At 39.9% G+C, this 17,093-nt stretch overlaps 2 protein-coding genes across 6 annotated transcripts in view; one reads left to right on the top strand and one right to left on the bottom strand.

The window, feature by feature from the left end:
* Positions 1-9,943, bottom strand: part of ATP6V1A (ATPase H+ transporting V1 subunit A) — a 62,558-nt gene extending 52,615 nt beyond the window's left edge. The window contains exon 1 of one of the 4 annotated variants that reach the window (XM_080655415.1): positions 9,645-9,943. The gene's annotated coding sequence lies outside the window, so the exon portion shown is untranslated. Of the gene's footprint in view, positions 1-9,138 lie in introns of all 4 variants that reach the window. The other 3 variants (XM_080655414.1, XM_080655416.1, XM_080655417.1) reach the window with 3 other exon arrangements.
* Positions 9,944-10,494: 551 nt separating this feature from the next.
* Positions 10,495-17,093, top strand: part of NAA50 (N-alpha-acetyltransferase 50, NatE catalytic subunit) — a 48,997-nt gene continuing 42,398 nt past the window's right edge. Inside the window, exon 1 of one of the 2 annotated variants that reach the window (XM_080658130.1) lies at positions 10,495-10,817. In XM_080658130.1, the coding sequence (XP_080514256.1) occupies positions 10,810-10,817 (8 nt within the window). In that variant the 5' untranslated portion in view covers positions 10,495-10,809. The remainder of the gene's footprint in view (positions 10,818-17,093) is intronic. The other variant, XM_080658131.1, reaches the window with a different exon arrangement.

Raw genomic sequence — 17,093 nt, 5'->3', positions numbered from 1 at the left:
TATTTCTGCGGCCCAGCCAATATAACGGTATATAAGAAATGTTTTAATAAAAATTTCGTAACTCAACTTTTACAATATCCTGTTATACATAATTAATAACGAACTACAATGTTCACTAATGACTGATTACTATAATCGTGATGCATTCATTTCCCTCATGTGCCTTACACGCAGGAGCAACATTTCTCTCCACTAATACTAGCAGTGAATATTTCAGTAGCCCATTGCCACATCATTAGTCTTGTACTGACTTATTTGATGTGTGCAACAGGAAATATTTCACTTTCAGAGAACAAGAAAAGTAGGTTTATTTGCATTACACTTATTAACTTGTGCAATTATTCATGTCTGGTAAGTTAATGTTCAAGAAAAAATATTATTTTTTATTAAAATGTCCTATTTTATATTAACGATTACTCATTTATTTCAGCCCTTTGTACTCAGCATGTCTCACTGAAATAAACCTACATTTCTATGAAAATTGAAGCTTTTGTTTTTTTGCAGCCCACATAAACTTAAACCTTGTTTATTTGGCCCGTGTTAGCCTTTGAGTTTGACATGCTTGCTGCAGGGGCATAATGCTTATACAAAATACATCATATTCACTTTTGTTTTTACTTGTCAGCTACAGTTACAAGACTACAGGCCTAAAAGAGGACCTTAACCCTAGAAGGACTGTAGGGGAAACAGTTGAAAACAACCAAACAGGTTTCTTTCTGTTCAGAATGAATTTATGTGGTTCTTTTTTTTTTTTTTAATATATTTTATTGAAATTTTACAGAGAGGAAAGGAGAGAGATAGAGAGCTAGAAACATCGATGAGAGAGAGACATCGATCAGCTGCCTCCTGCACACCTCCTACTGGGGATGTGCCTGCAACCAAGGTACATGCCCTTGACCGGAATCGAACCCGGGACCCTTCAGTCCGCAGGCCGACGCTCTATCCACTGAGCCAAACCAGTTTCGGCTATGTGGTTCTTGATAAGGCTTTGTGGGCACCCTCTTGTCCTGTCAAGTTCAGCAAATCCTGGGAATTTCCACAGTCCCTTAACAGCTCAGGAGTACATAAGTTACATATGCAACTAAAGTACTTACTCATCTATGTTTGCAGAACAGGGCTTACTGGTAGTATTCTGGTTGAGGATTTAGAAAAATCTTAACCCTATCTTGAATAAACTTTTGAGCCATGAGGAATAGAAGAATTTGTCTTCCAAGACTCAGGCTAATACTTTGGATATTAAAGTTGCTATAGAGTCCAATGATTCATTTGGAGGGTGGAGGTAGTGGGAGAGTTATTATTTACTGTTGTATACTGCTTTAATTTGAGGTAGGAATAATTCACAATAAAGAATCAGTAGTCTGTTTATCTCTGTCTATTCATAGGTACTTTCCCCACCCTCCTTATCAAACAGTATCTTTGGATAAGGATGAGATCATATTTAAAACACACACATACACACATCCCACTGAACAATAGCAGGTACTATTAATCTATATTCAAGCATTGTAGGCACACTAAGCTGGGTTCTGAGCAAATTTCTGTATTTTAAGTGTCTGCTTTGGATCACGTTAAATAGGTTGGTATCAATCAGCCTGCTTTGTGTTTTAACAATAAGAGATATATTTTTCCTTTCTTCAAACAAATGAAATAGAAGACACTGAGTAGAAAAATGAAGAATTTGTGGATGTCGTAACACATCTGAATAAAGCCCCTTACAGCCTAATTCTGCATTACCTAAGACTAGAACCTATAGATTATTAAAAACCCATTTTTCATAAGAAAGGATACAGTTATGCCTACATTTAGCTAGCTATTACACTCAGTGTTTATAGTAATTGGCAATCCGACTCTGTATTTAACTGTATATCAACGCCCCACCACTGCGTGGTTCCCCTCCTCCGCCCCTCCTCCTTCCCTCACCACCGCTCCGCCACCACCAAGATGGGCAGGCGGCCCCCGGGGAAGGGAGAGGGTGGGAGTGAGACAAAACCTTGTGTTGAGGGCTAACTTTCAATAGATCACAGCGAGGGAGCTGCTCTGCTGCATACGAAGCCCCGACCCAGAAGCAGGACATCTACGAAAGGTTTAGCGCCACGGGGGGGCAGGGGGAGGAGGGACCGCGGGAGGTTGGCTAGCCATGGGAGGTTGGCTGTGGGAACTCACTGACCACCAGGGGGCAGCTCCTGCATTGAGTGTCTGCCCCCTGGTAGTGCAAGTCGTAGCGACTGGTAGACCGGTCATTCCGGTCGCTCAGTTATAATGGTCACTTAGGCTTTTACTAGTATACTGGTATATATAGATGCTTGCCATTATTTGAAAGTAACAAGAACAAGATTTTGTTCTTATACTGACATTGTTACACTGATTAGATATGATGGTAGCACCATCATATTTACATAAATACTCTTATTATCCTTATTTTAAAGATGAGAAAAATGAAATACAGAAAGAAAAGTGACTTTGCCAAAGTCAAACTGCTAAGTGGCAAAGCCAGGATTTGATCTGGACAGTTTGGCTCCACTACTTTTGCCCTAAATCTCCTTGATATGTTGCTTCTCAATACCACTCTAAAATTACTTTTTTTTTAAAAATCCTCACCCAAGGATATTTTTCCATTGATTTTTACAGAGTGGGAGAGAGAGGGAAAGACAGAAACATCGATGTGAGAGAAACACATTGATTGGTTGCCTCCTGCATGCATCCTGACCAGGGCGGGGGCCAGGGAGAAGCCTGCAATCCAGGTACATGCCCTTGGCTGGAATCCAACCCAGGACCCTTCAGTCTGCAGGCCAACGCTCTATCCACTGAGCCAAACCGGCTAGGACTAAAATTACTTTTAATTTACATATATCTCAACTCTTTTAAAAAAAATTTGTACAGTTTACAATAAAGAACATATATACAATTAAGTTATATACAATTGGTAATGAACAGGGGAAAATGGTAATGAAAAGAGGAAAACAAAAAATATCAACATGAGAAACAAGTATAGACGTTTGAATCATGCAACAAATCCAGCTCTAAAGTATTTGCCACTTTCTATTATGGCTTTGAACGATGTATTAACTTCACACTCTTAAAATAAGGACTGAAATCAAGTATTAAATAATTAAAACTTTTAATCTTCTTTACAGACATTCTTTTGTTGTTGTTTATCCTCACCTGAGGATAATTTTTCCCATTGATTTTTAGGGAGAGTGGAGAGGAGGGAGCGGGGAAGAAAGAGAGAGAGAGAGAAACAGACAGATAAACAAACATTAATATGAGAGAGACAAGGATTGGTTGCTCCCACATGCACCCCAGCTGGGGCCTGGAATCCAACCTGCAACCCAGGTACGTTGCCCATGACAGGGAATTGAACCTGCAACCCTTTGGTGCCCAGACTGACGCTCTAACTGCTGACTCGCACAGGCCAGGGCGTTATAGACATTCTCATTTGAAGCTTTCTCAAGGAATGTTAATCTTATAGCAATTTATTTTTGTTTACAAAACCCAAATGTGAACTTTTCCTTATACAATACTGTTTCTGTCATATGATTAAGTTAGGTTACAGATCTCAAACTTGTGCAATATGCTCTGTATCTCCAAGGAAGAAAGCAATCCCAGAGGCCTTAACATCCATACCAAAAATAAAATGTATATTTGTAACTTTATCTGGCAATGTCTATAATTTTCCTGTACATTTTTTAAAAATATATTTTTATTGATTTCAGAGAGGAAGGGAGAGAGAGATCAAAACATCAATGATGAGAGAGAATCATTGATCGGCTGCCTCCTGCACACCCCCAACCAGGGACTGAGCCAGCAACCTGGGCATGTGCCCTTGACCAGAATCGAACCTGGGACCCTTTAGTCCATAGGCCGACGCTCTATCCACTGAGCCAAACCAGCTAGGGCTCCTGTACATTTTTAATGACAAATTCTTATTGGGTGTTCAAGGGTTATCATATATACAAAATTAAAGAGAATTTATGGATAATTTATACACTTTCCTCTCATCTATCTAAGTAACTGAGACAAAAAGAATTCTGGTAATTGTCATTCCTGGCCATTTCAAATGACATTTTTCCTTTTGTTAATACCTTTTAAAAAATGTAAATAGTTTGCTTGCTTGATTACAGAAACACTATATGTTGACTGTAAAAATAGAGATATGTAACACAGAAAAGTGTAAGGAAGGAAGTAAAAATCACGTGAAATGCCCATCTAACCTCTCTGAGGTAACTAGTAAACATTTTGGTGACTATCCTGAAATTCATTTTGTACAGACATGTAGTTTTACATGCATGTTATTGCAAATACCCTGCCTTTTTCTTTATTTCTCCTTTTCTTTTCTTTTATTTCCTCCCTCCAGTGTTGACAATCACATAAGCAAAAACAAAACTGGTGTTTAACTGGTTTACAAAAATGAGATTTCATTATATACCTTTTTCTAAACTTTATCTTTCTCAATCTTAATCACAATGGAAGTCCTTTTAGGATGTATTTGGAAATCTTTTTAACTCAACAGTACATATTTAACTTTTAATTGATCTAAAAACATTCCATAATATGCCTGTGCCATTATCTATGTATATAGATAGATATATAGGTATTTCAATACCCTTATTGACAAGCATTTCCTTTGTTTTTAGGTTTTTGCTACTACAAACACTGCTGCAATCAACATTCATGTAAAAACTTGCTTACTAGCTGTTGCTTTTATGTCTAACAAAAAAAATTCCACAGGGTGGGATTGCTGGATGGCAGAATATGTATTTTCAATAACAGCTATTGCCTGATTGTTTACTAAAAACGCTGTAACAATTTACATCTCCACTGGTATCAAATGAGAAAATCCTTTGCCACACATCCCTGCGAGCAGCAGGTTTACCACTTGATTTGTGCTAGTCAGAAAAGAATATTCTATTGTTACTATACGAATTACTAGTGAGGTTATACAACTTTTCATAAGTTTGTTGAATGTTTTTATTTCTCTTCTGGGAAGTTCTGGTCATATGTTTTATCCATGTTTCTATTGTGTGAACTTTTTCTTAACAGCAATAGTTCTTTAAAATGTTAATTTTTTTATCTGTTATATGTATTTCAAACATTTTTTTCAGTCTGTCTTGTCTTTTATTTTTGACATTGAAAAATTCTTCATTATATATCTATGTTTGCTTTTATAACTTTTAAGTTTCCAATCTTGTATATATAAAAAAAATTTAGGGAGTTTAATATTTTAAGTATTTCACTATTTATATTTAAGCTTTTAATCATCTGAAATTTTATTTTGCAAATACTGCAAAGTCCAGGCTTAATTTTATTTTCTTCTAGACAGACAAGTTATGTCAGTTACATTTACTATTTATGTGCCCTTATTTCCCATTCGATTGAAATATACTGTCTCATATATTAAATTCCTTTATATGAGGACTTCTGGTCAAGATTCCAGAGTAGGTAGTAAATGCCCACTCACATCCTCCCACAACCACATCAAAATTATAACTAAGTTACAGAACATCCATCATTCAGAACTGCCTGATATCTACCTGAACAGAAGTCGTATAACAAAGGATATAAAGAAGACGCCACACTGATTACTATGTACAGAATATATATACTGTATGCATAAGAGAATACACTTATTAAACCAAAGTCACTTTCATTTCATAATATAAAAAATAGTAAAACTCTTAAAGTTTTACTAATAATCTCTTAATAAAATTTTTCCTCAGAACAAATGAGTAAGAATTTTTTTCAAGAGTAAGGTGAAACATAAACTCATGATAGCTATACTTCAATTATTATTTAATTTACTGATATTTTCCAATACAAACCCACTAGTCCTTGTGAATCATCTCAATCTAGGAAGGGAAAAATTTTATTCTACTTCATTTCTCCATTATGTTTTTTACATGCCTATGTCTATTTCACATGAGGGTAAAAATAAGATATAAAGACACTTAAAATAAAAGGCAAAAATTTTAAACATAAGTGTAAACTCATGTTTTCTATAGGTCTGTACAATTTTAATATATTTCTATAATCCATCATAGGGATAATAATTTAGAAATAGAAGAACCACCTCCTTAAATTGATTCCACATACTAATGACCATATGCTTTGGAAAATTTTTTTATAGAAAATATTAAGTCACTGTAGTTGCCAAAATAATGGTCTTTATGTTGATATTTCTCAGATCCTATTAATAAATCTGCTTTATAATATTTGCTAAAAGTATATTTTTCTTTCTCCTCTATTTTTCTGAATGGCCTCATTACAAATTCTAGCTTTTCTTCAATACCACCAATCCTCATTTCAAATTCTACTCCTTTCTCCAAACCTGTTACTCAATTTTACAAAATGTCTTTATTCTTCTTTATAAAGTACAGGATGGGGCAAAAATAGGTTTACAGTTATTCATATGGAAATTAATACAATCAGTAATAAATAATAATACAAGAATAAACTCTGTTTCGTGTACTCACAACTGTAAATCTACTTTCCCCCCAATCTAGGGGGACTAGGCCCTCTGCGTTCATGATCTAATAGTACCTATGGATAGATTTAAACATGAGGGAATTTAAACTTAGATTAAGTAAACTGTTCAAGGTCACAAAGCTTAGGAAATCTATTCTAGTAAAGTCTACTATTTTGCTTTACAGTTCGATACCACTTAAGTTAGCCCTGGGCAGTGTTGCTCAGGGGTTAGAGAGTCAGCCCACAGACCGAAAGGTGAGGGATTTGATTCCTGGTCAAGGGCACATACCTAGGTTGCAGGTTTGATCCCTTGCCCCAGTAGGGGTGTGTGCACTGATGTCTCTCTCTCAGGTTGATGTCTCTCTCTTTCTCCTCCTCCTCCCCCCCTTTCACTCACTCTAAAAATCAATGGAAAAAATATATCCTCAGGTGAGGATTAAAAAAAAAACACACACCACTTAGGTTTTAAATATTTTCACATGGGTTATCTATAGTTTAATCTCACTTAAACTCACAGTAACCTTGACAGAAAGGTTGCTAAGTATAAAAACCTTAATCCACACCCCCAACTTTACTTAAAAGAGCATGTAACTAAAATGGCAGAGTTGAATGATGATCTTGACTTTTAGTTGAGTGTTATATCACTTGTTGTCTGTACAACCCACTTTTCATTAAGTACAACTCATTCTCATCCCTTCCTTTCACTTTCATCCAAATGTGTTGTGAAAATAAACTGGTCACTGTATTAATAAAGTCCATCTGAGGTTTATATCTACTGTACTGACCATGACTTGGATGGTTATTAGCAATTTATATTTGAAAACTAATAGTGCACAACCTCAGAAGGAACTATGATCTGCAAGAGCTTTGAAAGTAGTTTAATTTCCTTGTCCAGTTGTCAAAAACTCATTCAATAAACAATTTACTGTGTACCTATCAGGTACATCAGCATCCTAGTGCTGAAGACACAACAGTAGAGACACTGTCCTGTCCTTGAACTGCTAGGAGCTTTATGGTTTACTAAGTAACAGCTCAGAAAATAATACTTAAATGTGCTAGAAGTGAAAACTGAGGAATAGAAAATATTGTGTGTGGCCTACAGGCTCTCTGCCCATAGAGAAAGAAAGCATTCTTGATGGTGGCGATAATCTAGAAAGGCAATGAAATATTAAACCTCAGAGTAAACACGTAAGAGGTATTAGGAACCCTAACACAAAAATCCTTGTGTGCCATTTAATATTGGACTATAGCACAATTCCCTAATACATGGTAAGATTTTTATATGTAATATAATTAACTGATAAAGCTAATTTAATGACTTCCAAGCTTCAAATTACCTGTTGGTGTGTGTAAACTGTGTATTACATCAGAGGTCTTTTTCAACTTAAACTTTAATAGCAATTTAGTTATCAATTCCTGCGGCTAATCTTTCTGATTTCATTAGTGGTCTAAGTTATTGCTTTAATAAGTTCCCTAAAATTGGGGGAATTGTGAAGTAAAACTGCAGAGTCATTCAGCCTCTTTCATACTGACATTCCCCCAACTAGTACCCATTGCATTTTAGCTGGTTTTCTTTCCCATTTTGGTCTTACCCAGACAGAACTGGTTTGAACCTCTAGGAAACTTCAGGAATTTGTCTAATTTGGTGGAATGTCACTGAAGGAGGGGAAGTCTTGTTAAATCACTATTACTCTAAAATTTAACTTTTGTTTTCCTTGACTTAAATCAGACCAGTTAATTGTGGAGAGGTTGGAAGATGCAGAAAACCAAAAATAAGTCAGTCACACTCACCATCCAAAGATGATTCCATCTTTCTCATTTTCCAGCTCTTTTTAATGGGTTCTTCAATTATATCGGTTAGAAAATTAAAAGGTTTAACTGAGAATATTATGTTCCAGATTAGAAATTTACATTTTAAAATCAAAATTATAATTTCTGGTAGGCCTTTCAATTTAAAAGAACCAAGGGACTTTCTAGGTTTGCAGTATAAATAAAAGAGTTTAAACTCCAAACTGAAAAACACTCTTCCCTAAAGCACATTGTTTGGGGTTAAAACATTGGTTACTAAATTGCAAATGAAATGGGAGTACACTGGGTTGGGCAAAAACCTCAGCAAACAAATTTCTGTATTTTCACAAAATACTATTCATTAAAATCTGAAGAGGTCACCTGGAGTTTTGCAAATGGGGAAAGCTAAGGAGGGGCGTAAGTGCTACTTAAAATGGATTTACTGCTGGTCAAGGAATTGCTTGGGAGTGGCAAGTAAGTGCGATATTAGGGAGAAATGGCAAGAGAAAACGTCAAAGGCTTAAAATACGAAGTCAGCAGTATCTCGACTTCACCTCCTTTCCTTTCAGTTTATGGTGAAACACATTTGATTCAATTATATTCCAGCCCAATTAGTGTTCTGAAGAACTAGTTCCCTTTTAGTGAAAGCTAGTAACTTTCCCATAAACCAGCCAGTCTCGCATCACGACACCGAAATACCATCTTTCAACGCCTCCCCATTCAATCGAGACTGTCGTTACTTACATCTCCTGTTTATTCTTTCAACTATCCTCTCCCTTACTGCACCATAAAATCACAGAACAGAAAGCTAAAAGGCTTGCTTTTACCTTCCAAAGCATGTGAACACCTATAGGACGCCTCTTGCAAGGCTATCAGCTAAAAACTCACCATTACTGAGAAAGCACGTTCGGAAGCAGGCTTTACAGTGACTCTGCAGTCAGGGCCACCTCAGTGTCATTCCCTCCCAAGCCAGTCTCACGGGAGACGCCTCTGCCTCCAGGGTTTTTCATACTTCCCCGCTCCCAGCCGCAGGTTGAAGGTAAAGACGGTCCGGGTCCTCCCAAAGAATGGGCTTTGGGGATCGGAAACTACGGGCTACTGCAGACCCCCAAGAATGGCTGAATCAATCCCACTACCCGAAGCCCCAAAGACTCCGAATAGGGAACCATAATGGCCGCACTCACCCCCAAAGCCGAGAAAAGTGGACGTCTCAACCCGCGGGGGCGAAAACAGTGGGGGAGCGGGGGTGAGGAGAACTGGAGAAATGAGCTCCTAGTCAGTGCAGAATGACAGCGGGAAGGAAGCCCCGAACAGCTGAGGCCGCCATTCACACTCTCCCTTCTCCCACCCCTTCTCTGATCCCCACCTGCCGCCGGTTACAGGTCGCCGCTCACCCGACACTGCGCGAGATGCAGAAACAGCAAAGACCGCGGACCTCCAGGCTCGGTCACTGAGGGAGGGGAAGTCTTCAGCTGCAGAAGGGGTGGCCGGGTCCAGACAGTCACGTGACCCTGAGCTCCGCCCTGCCGTCACCAGGCTGGCGCGTCACATATTAGGGGCCTGTATTTTTGCGGTTTGAACGTTAATTTTGTTGCGATTAAATTCTAAGAAAAAACTAAAAACTCCCATAAAGATTATGTTGTAAAGTGCAACCTGGAAGGCATGGGTGAAATGGGTTAAAGTATACTGAACTGTTAAGGAAGTGACGCTACCCCACGATCCACAGACCGGAAATGGCGATAGAGGTCCACCCGGCGGCGCCGGACTGCAAAACCTCAGGCTTGGAGGTTTGGGAGTATCACGTGACCTCAAAGCTTGCTGGGCTGAAGCCAAGTTACCCGGCCAATTACGTTTACTTGTCTTTAAAACAAAACAACCACCTCATTTATGTTGAGTTTTCCACAGACTTCTTTACTTTTAGAGGAACCTACTTTATAAAATCGTATTACGAGAAAAGAGCATTTGAAAGTCATCAGGGAGACTATCAACTGGGAAGAGCCGGTTTGGGAAAGGCTGATCTTTCTGAAGGGGGAGAGGTGAGAGAGGGGCGGAAAAACCCGGATTTTACCGCCACGGCGTACCGGGCAAGCCTCACGAGTAGTGTCGTAAGGGATGGGAGGAGAAAGGTGACGCAAAGGGCACAGCCCACTAAAAAGATGGCGGTCCCAAAGTGGGGGAGGGGAGAAGGGTACGCGGAGACCAGCAGTGCGGCTGCGCGAGAGGCGGCCTACGCGCCGGCGCGCGGAGGGGGCGGGGTGAAAGGTCACAGCGCGGCGGCGGGTCGGGCTGGCGGCGGCGGCGGGCGGGAGCCGAGTGCCCCGTGTGCACGTGTGGAGAAGCGGCGGTAACAGCGCGGCGGCGGGAGGCCCTCCGCCCCCTCCCGGGACGCAGTGCCGTGCTCCACTCTCGCGGCCTCCGTCACCCGCTCAGCTCTCTGCCTGAGGCGTGGAGGCCGGCTTGTGGAGTTGAGTGGCCCGAGCGGAGGGCGCCGAGAGCTGAGGTCGGCGACGACGACGGCGTTAATATCGGTGGTAACTACGGCCTCAGCAGGCGGGGAAGATGAAAGGGTGAGGAAGGGCAGCCGGGCCGGGCTGGGTCGGCGGGGTAGGATTGCGAAGGAGGGGAGAGACTAGGTGAAGACCTGGCGGAGGGAGATTTCTGGGTTTCTCTGCTCACGGAGGGGGCGGAGGCTCGGCTCCGGCTGTTGGCGCGCTGAGGGGCCAACAGTGGCAAGACCCAGTCAACCCAGGATTTCGGCCTAGAGCACGAAGTGTGTTGTCTGGAGAATAGCAACTGAGTGTGACCACAGGGTAAAGCTCTCGTGAGGTGCCTGGGGTCTCCTACCCGGAAACGGAGGGCCGAGACACCTCCGGCCCGCCACTCCAAGTGGAGTAGTCTGGTCTGGTTGTCCTTTTCAGTCTAAGCTCCACACTGGGAACCTTGGTGTTGGCCATCTTTCAGTTTTATTCACACTTGAGAGCTATGCAGGACCTTCTGGAAGAAGAAGGAATTGGAATAAAAAGCAGGGAGTATTAAGAGGTAGTGACTCAACTGGATTTGGGTTGGGTCTGACCGAGTGGAGGGGGGCGGAGAGAGCGTGAGCACTGTAGTCTTGGGGTGCCAAAATGTTTAAGGAAGAAGTATTGTTGATCAGTAGGTGGAGCTCTTGCTCCAGGAGTTTAGTATTGCCCCGGTACTGTGGGGGTCCTTAGTTACTATGAAGCTTTCTTCAGGTAATTGGCAGAGTTAGTATTCTTTCATAGTTTTCCTCTTGGATAAAATTAGGGATTATTTTGGTTCGAATGTTTCCATTTGGATAAGCTGTCACCTTACTATTAAATTACATACTGTTAAAATATTAATTACATAACACGGTATTTTAAAATATTGGCTGTTTGAGAGCTTGCCTTTACCCTCCTTAGAGGACGAAATGTAATCTTATCAGTGTTAAAAGCTTTCTGATATGCCTGAGTTTTTTTTCTTGTTTTTTTTTTTCATTAAAGATTCTTTGAAAGTATTATTTTTATTGATGTAATTTTCTAGTAATGCATATATATCAAACTTTTCAATTTATTTAATCATGCCTTTGTTATTTGATATGTGGATAATTTTCAAATATTCACTATACTCTTGTAAATGTATCTTTAAAAATAATTTTAATTAAAATTTTTTATTGTTGACACTGTTGCAGATGTGTCTCAAACCCCCCCCCCCCTTTTGCCCTCCTCCATCCAGTCACCGCCCCCCTTGCCCTTACTGCACTATTGTCTGTGTCCAAGGGCTGTGCATATATGTTCTTTGGCTAATCCTTCACCTTCCTTTATCCAGTCCTCTTCTCCTCCCCTCTGACAGCTGTGAGTCTGTTCCATGTATCCATGCTTCTGGTTCTATTTTGTCAGTTTATTTTGCTCATTAGAATCCACTTATTAGTGATAATATATGGCATTTGTCTTTCTCTGATTGGCTTATTTCTGCTTAGCATAATGATCTCCAGGTCAAAGGGTGAGAGTTCCTTCTTTTTTACTGCCTGAGTTTTTTTTATTATAGCAAGTCCGTTAAAGAATTGTAACTGTGTTTTGAGTTAATGAAGCCTTTCCAACTATTCAACAACCCTTTTGAGGGTGAAATAAAAGTCAGTCTTCTAAGTAATCTCATACTGCTGAAAATATTATCTTGGTGTGTTTATGTATTTGAGGTCGCAGAAATCCAAAAATGTAATTTGGCTTTAGCTCTGTAATGTGATTCCTTACTCCAATTTTGTTTTAAATATTAGAGATTCATTCTACTGTTGAATCATATGTCTTATAATTAAAATTTCAAAATCATGAAGAAATGTTTCCTTTATTTCACATCAGATTCTAAAGAGTTCCAAACAAGATTTCAATTGAGAAATATGAGAAGTGTTCACTACACTTGAATTATGGTCTAGGAAGTTTGGCTATTTTATATATGAACAGATGTAATTTGGTGAGTTTTTCTTGAGTATAGGTGCTGGTTTTTTACTCAATTTTGTAGTCTCTTGGACATTCAATATTTATTTGTCTTGTTCTGTCAATGTAATAAAAATGAGGCTGAAGAAGAGTTCCCATTGAGACCTTGTGCATGGATTTATAAAAGAGGGCCTCCAATAAATTATTCTGTATGCTTGGATCCAAAATCTTTGTTTTAACTCAGTCTTACTAGGGTAATGTTCTCATAACTATGTTGGCAATAGAAATGAGACAAACAGTGGTGGTAATCACAGTCTACCTTCATAAGGCAATTATCTTTTATTTAAAATTGTTATTCTTGTATATCAACCTGGTGGAGACAAATCCCCATAAATGAGTGAAATTTAGGGGAATGGACTAAATTTAGAGGAAATTTTTATTGAGTCTGTACCTTATACCATCAGCTATGCCTGAAATGAAGAGTCCTTAAATCTAGTTCCTATTATTGGGAGCTTAAAATTGTGTTATTAAAGGTAAACTTTTAAGATGATGTCATAGGAATAGTGCCTTTATCTTCACATATGAACTAACTCCCAGGTAAGATGGGACTTAAAAATTTTTTTTATTTCTGAGTCTTGTATTTAAAAGCCTGAACAAATGAAGACAGTAGACATTATTTAAAATATCTTAAGGTCCTTGAGTTCAAAGACTTCTATCAACATGCACAATGTGGTTAGTGTAAAAAGACCTGTGAAAATGATTATATGGTTTTCGTATGAAATTTTATTTGCTTAAGTGTCTTATTATCTATTGAAGCTAGCTGAACTGTAAGTTGAATAGAAATATCTAAAAATTGGGAACAAATGCAGAACTTACACTCTAAATCAGTCTGCCATTTAAATATTTTATATCATTGCCTATATTGCCTATCACTTAAAAACTTTAGTTACTATTTTACCTGCTTTTCTTCCTATTTTACTTAGTTTTTATTATTAGCAGTAGGACATTTCATTATATTGACATGTATTTGTCTTTTCTCCATAATAGATAAATTTGCAGTTAATTACTGCATGTATGTGTTTATTTTTTAAAGGGTTTTTATTAATTTTAGAGAGAAAGGGAGATGTATATATCAATGTGAGAGGGAAACATCCATCAGCTGCCTCCTGCACACCCCCAATGGGGATCAAGCCCACAATCCTGGCATGTGTCCTGACCTGGCTGGTGTAGCTTAGTTGATTGGGCATCGTCTAGGGTACCAAAGGGGTTTATACTCTCGTTTCTCTTCAGATCATATACATCTTTCATCTTTTACTGTATGTATTTATATGCATGGTCTAGAAATCTGAGGTATGTTAGATGTTACTTCCTTTTGTACTAAAGTTGCTTGTTTTGAACCAGGAACATTGTAGGTTGAATTTGTGGTTGGTAAGCTGATTTTTTTTAAATCTATTGTTCCACTTAGGGAATGTGATCTTCAAGCATGAAGGTATGCCATACACAGCCATGACTGAGATGGCAATGTAATTAATCAGTATAATAGAAAATAAAACGGAATCCATTTATTCTTTATCTGTAGTTGAGGTGTAGTAAAAATTAGTTCTAATAAAAATGTCTAACAAGATGTGAATACATGTGCACAAAGTAAAGATGGAAAAATAGCGAAAATCTATCTACACTAATAAAAGAGAAATATGCAAATTGACCGTACCTCCATGACACCCATCATTGTTAGTATGCAAATTAACCCAACAAAGATGGCGGGTTAATTGGCATACGCAGGCGCAGAGCGGCCGGGAGGGACGCCTCTATGAGGGGGAGGGCGGGGGGTGGAGGGAGCTACAGGAGCTGCGCTCCGGCCTGGAACAAAGACTTGCAGGCTTCCAGGTGGCCCGGAGCAAGGACTTGCAGGCTCCCGGTCGGCCGGGAGTGAGGACCTGCAGGCTCCCAGGCGGCCGGGAGCGAAGCCAGGGGAAGGAAGGCCTATTCTTGAACGAATCTTCATGCAGTGGGCCTGTAGTCTATATATATAAAACCCTAAGCAATCAGGCAGCTGGCTGGTCACTATGACACACACTGATCACCAGGGGGCAGACACTCAATGCAAGGAGCTGCCCTCTGGTGGTCAGTGCATTCCCATAGCCAACCTCCCATGTTCCCTCCCCCTGGCTGGCTGGCCCCGATCAGCCCTGATTGCTGGCCAGGCCGAGGAACCCCACCCATGCACGAATTCATGCACTGGGCCTCTAGTATAAACATAATATATGGAATGGTGTAGTTTAGTAATTGAAATGTTAAAATATAAAATTCTGGAATCAGAAATCCTATATAATAAAAGTCTAGGTCAGCCGTGGGCAAACTACGGCCCGCGGGCCGGATCCAGCCCGTTTGGCTGTTCTATCCGGCCCGCGGAGCCGAAAGAGCGGAGGGTTCTCTTGCTCTCCCCTCCGCTCCTTTACTTTGAATTTATATTAGTTCACACAAACACTCCATCCATGCTTTTGTTCCGGCCCTCCGGTCCAGTTTAAGAACCCATTGTGGCCCTCGAGTCAAAAAGTTTGCCCACCCCTGGTCTAGGTGGTGTCATGCCCTCGTGCGATGCCATCACAAGATGGCCACCACAAGATGGCCACCACAAGATGGCTGGCAGGGGAGGGCAGTTGGGGGCGATCAGGCTGGCAGGCAGAGCGATTAGGAGCTAGCAGTCGCAGATTGTGAGAGGGATGTCCAGATTGGAGAGGGTGCAGGCCAGGCTGAGGGACACCCCCCCCCCCATGCACGAATTTCATGCACCAGGCCTCTAGTAAATTTATATTGAAGAACTCAGTACAGTGGTTGCCTCTGGCAGCTTATGGCTAGGAAGGGGCACAAATGGAGTTGTTTGTTGTTGTTGTTTTAATTTCAGAGAGGAAGGGAGGAGAGAGAGAGAGAAATATCAATGATGAGAGAGAATTATTGATCGGCTGCCTCCTGCACATCTCCTACAGGGAATCAAGCCCACAATCTGGGCATCTGACCTCCTAGTTCATAGGTCAGTGCTCAACCACGGAGCCACACCGGCTGGGCACAAATGGAATTTTTGAAGTGCTATAAATATTCTGTATCTTTACCTTGGATGTTGATTATATAGGTGTGTACATATGTAAAAACAAATCAGTAAGCAGTAAACAAGATAATACTTGAATAAAACAGTTTTTAAGGTTTTATTGCTAATTTGTAAGAAAAAACACACAAACAACTACAAACAGAAAAAGCCAGCCAGACTGAAGTAGAATTCAGGAACTTTTGTAAACCTTCAATTTATACCTCTTGCTTCTATGAAGCCGATAACTTGTGGGCTGTTGATTGAGATGTTGGATTTTAACAAATACTTTGTAATGTCCCCTTGCTATGTTAAGATAAATTCATATATAACCCACCTGTACCATGTTTATTTTAAAAGTCAGTATAATGTCCAAACTAATATAAAGGAGAAATAAAGGAAAGTAAACTATATTTCAGTCTAAATCATCAGGTACAGCTATACCATAAATCATAAGACCAGATGTTTGCATCTGTCTGTAAATAGAATCATTGTGTAATTTAGAAAGTATACCTGCTACCAGTATAGATATGTACATTGGTGACTAATGCTGTGTTGCTGCCAGTGTTACGATTTCTTTCCAAATTTGTGGACAACTATTTGATAAAGTTCTGAACAAAACAAAGAAAAATCAAAAGTTTTTGGGTTGCAAAATACTTTTAGTGGCCATTCATATGAAGCATTATTTTTCACAGCCAGTGCTATTGCCAGACCAAACTAATACCTTTATTAAATTTCACTGTGCTACGTCCTCTTTGTTTGTTGGCTTGTTGGAAATCCTTTTGACTCTTCATTTTATTTTCCAGTTGTTAGCTATTGCTTCCAGTTTTGTATACTACCTGAAAGATACACCTTCTAGATCAGGGGTCCTCAAACTACGGCCCGCGGGCCACATGCGGCCCGCCGAGGACATTTATCCGGCCCGCTGAGTGCCGCTGCCTGTCCCGCTTAGCAGCCGACTCATCCTGGGCCCACAGTGCGCACAGGAATTCGTTCATAGTTTTGGTTTTTTTTTTAAACTATAGTCCGGCCCTCCAACGGTCTGAGGGACAGTGAACTGGCCCCCTGTTTAAAAAGTTTGAGGACCCCTGTTCTAGATTAATTTTTTTTTTAAAGCACAGTCTATATCAGTGGTTCTCAACCTTCTAATGCCGCGATCCTTTAATACAGTTCCTCATGTTGTGGTGACCCCCAACCATAAAATTATTTTTGTTGCTACTTCATAACTGTAATTTTGCTACTGTTAATGAATCGTAATGTAAATATCTGTGTTTTCCAGTGGTCTTAGGCTCTACAGCAGCGGTTCTCAACCTGTGCGTCGCGACCCACAG

Source organism: Plecotus auritus (genome assembly GCF_963455305.1).
Source record: "Plecotus auritus genome assembly, chromosome: 2".
Lineage (NCBI taxonomy): Eukaryota > Metazoa > Chordata > Mammalia > Chiroptera > Vespertilionidae > Plecotus > Plecotus auritus.
This window is presented reverse-complemented; position numbering and strand designations above follow the sequence as displayed.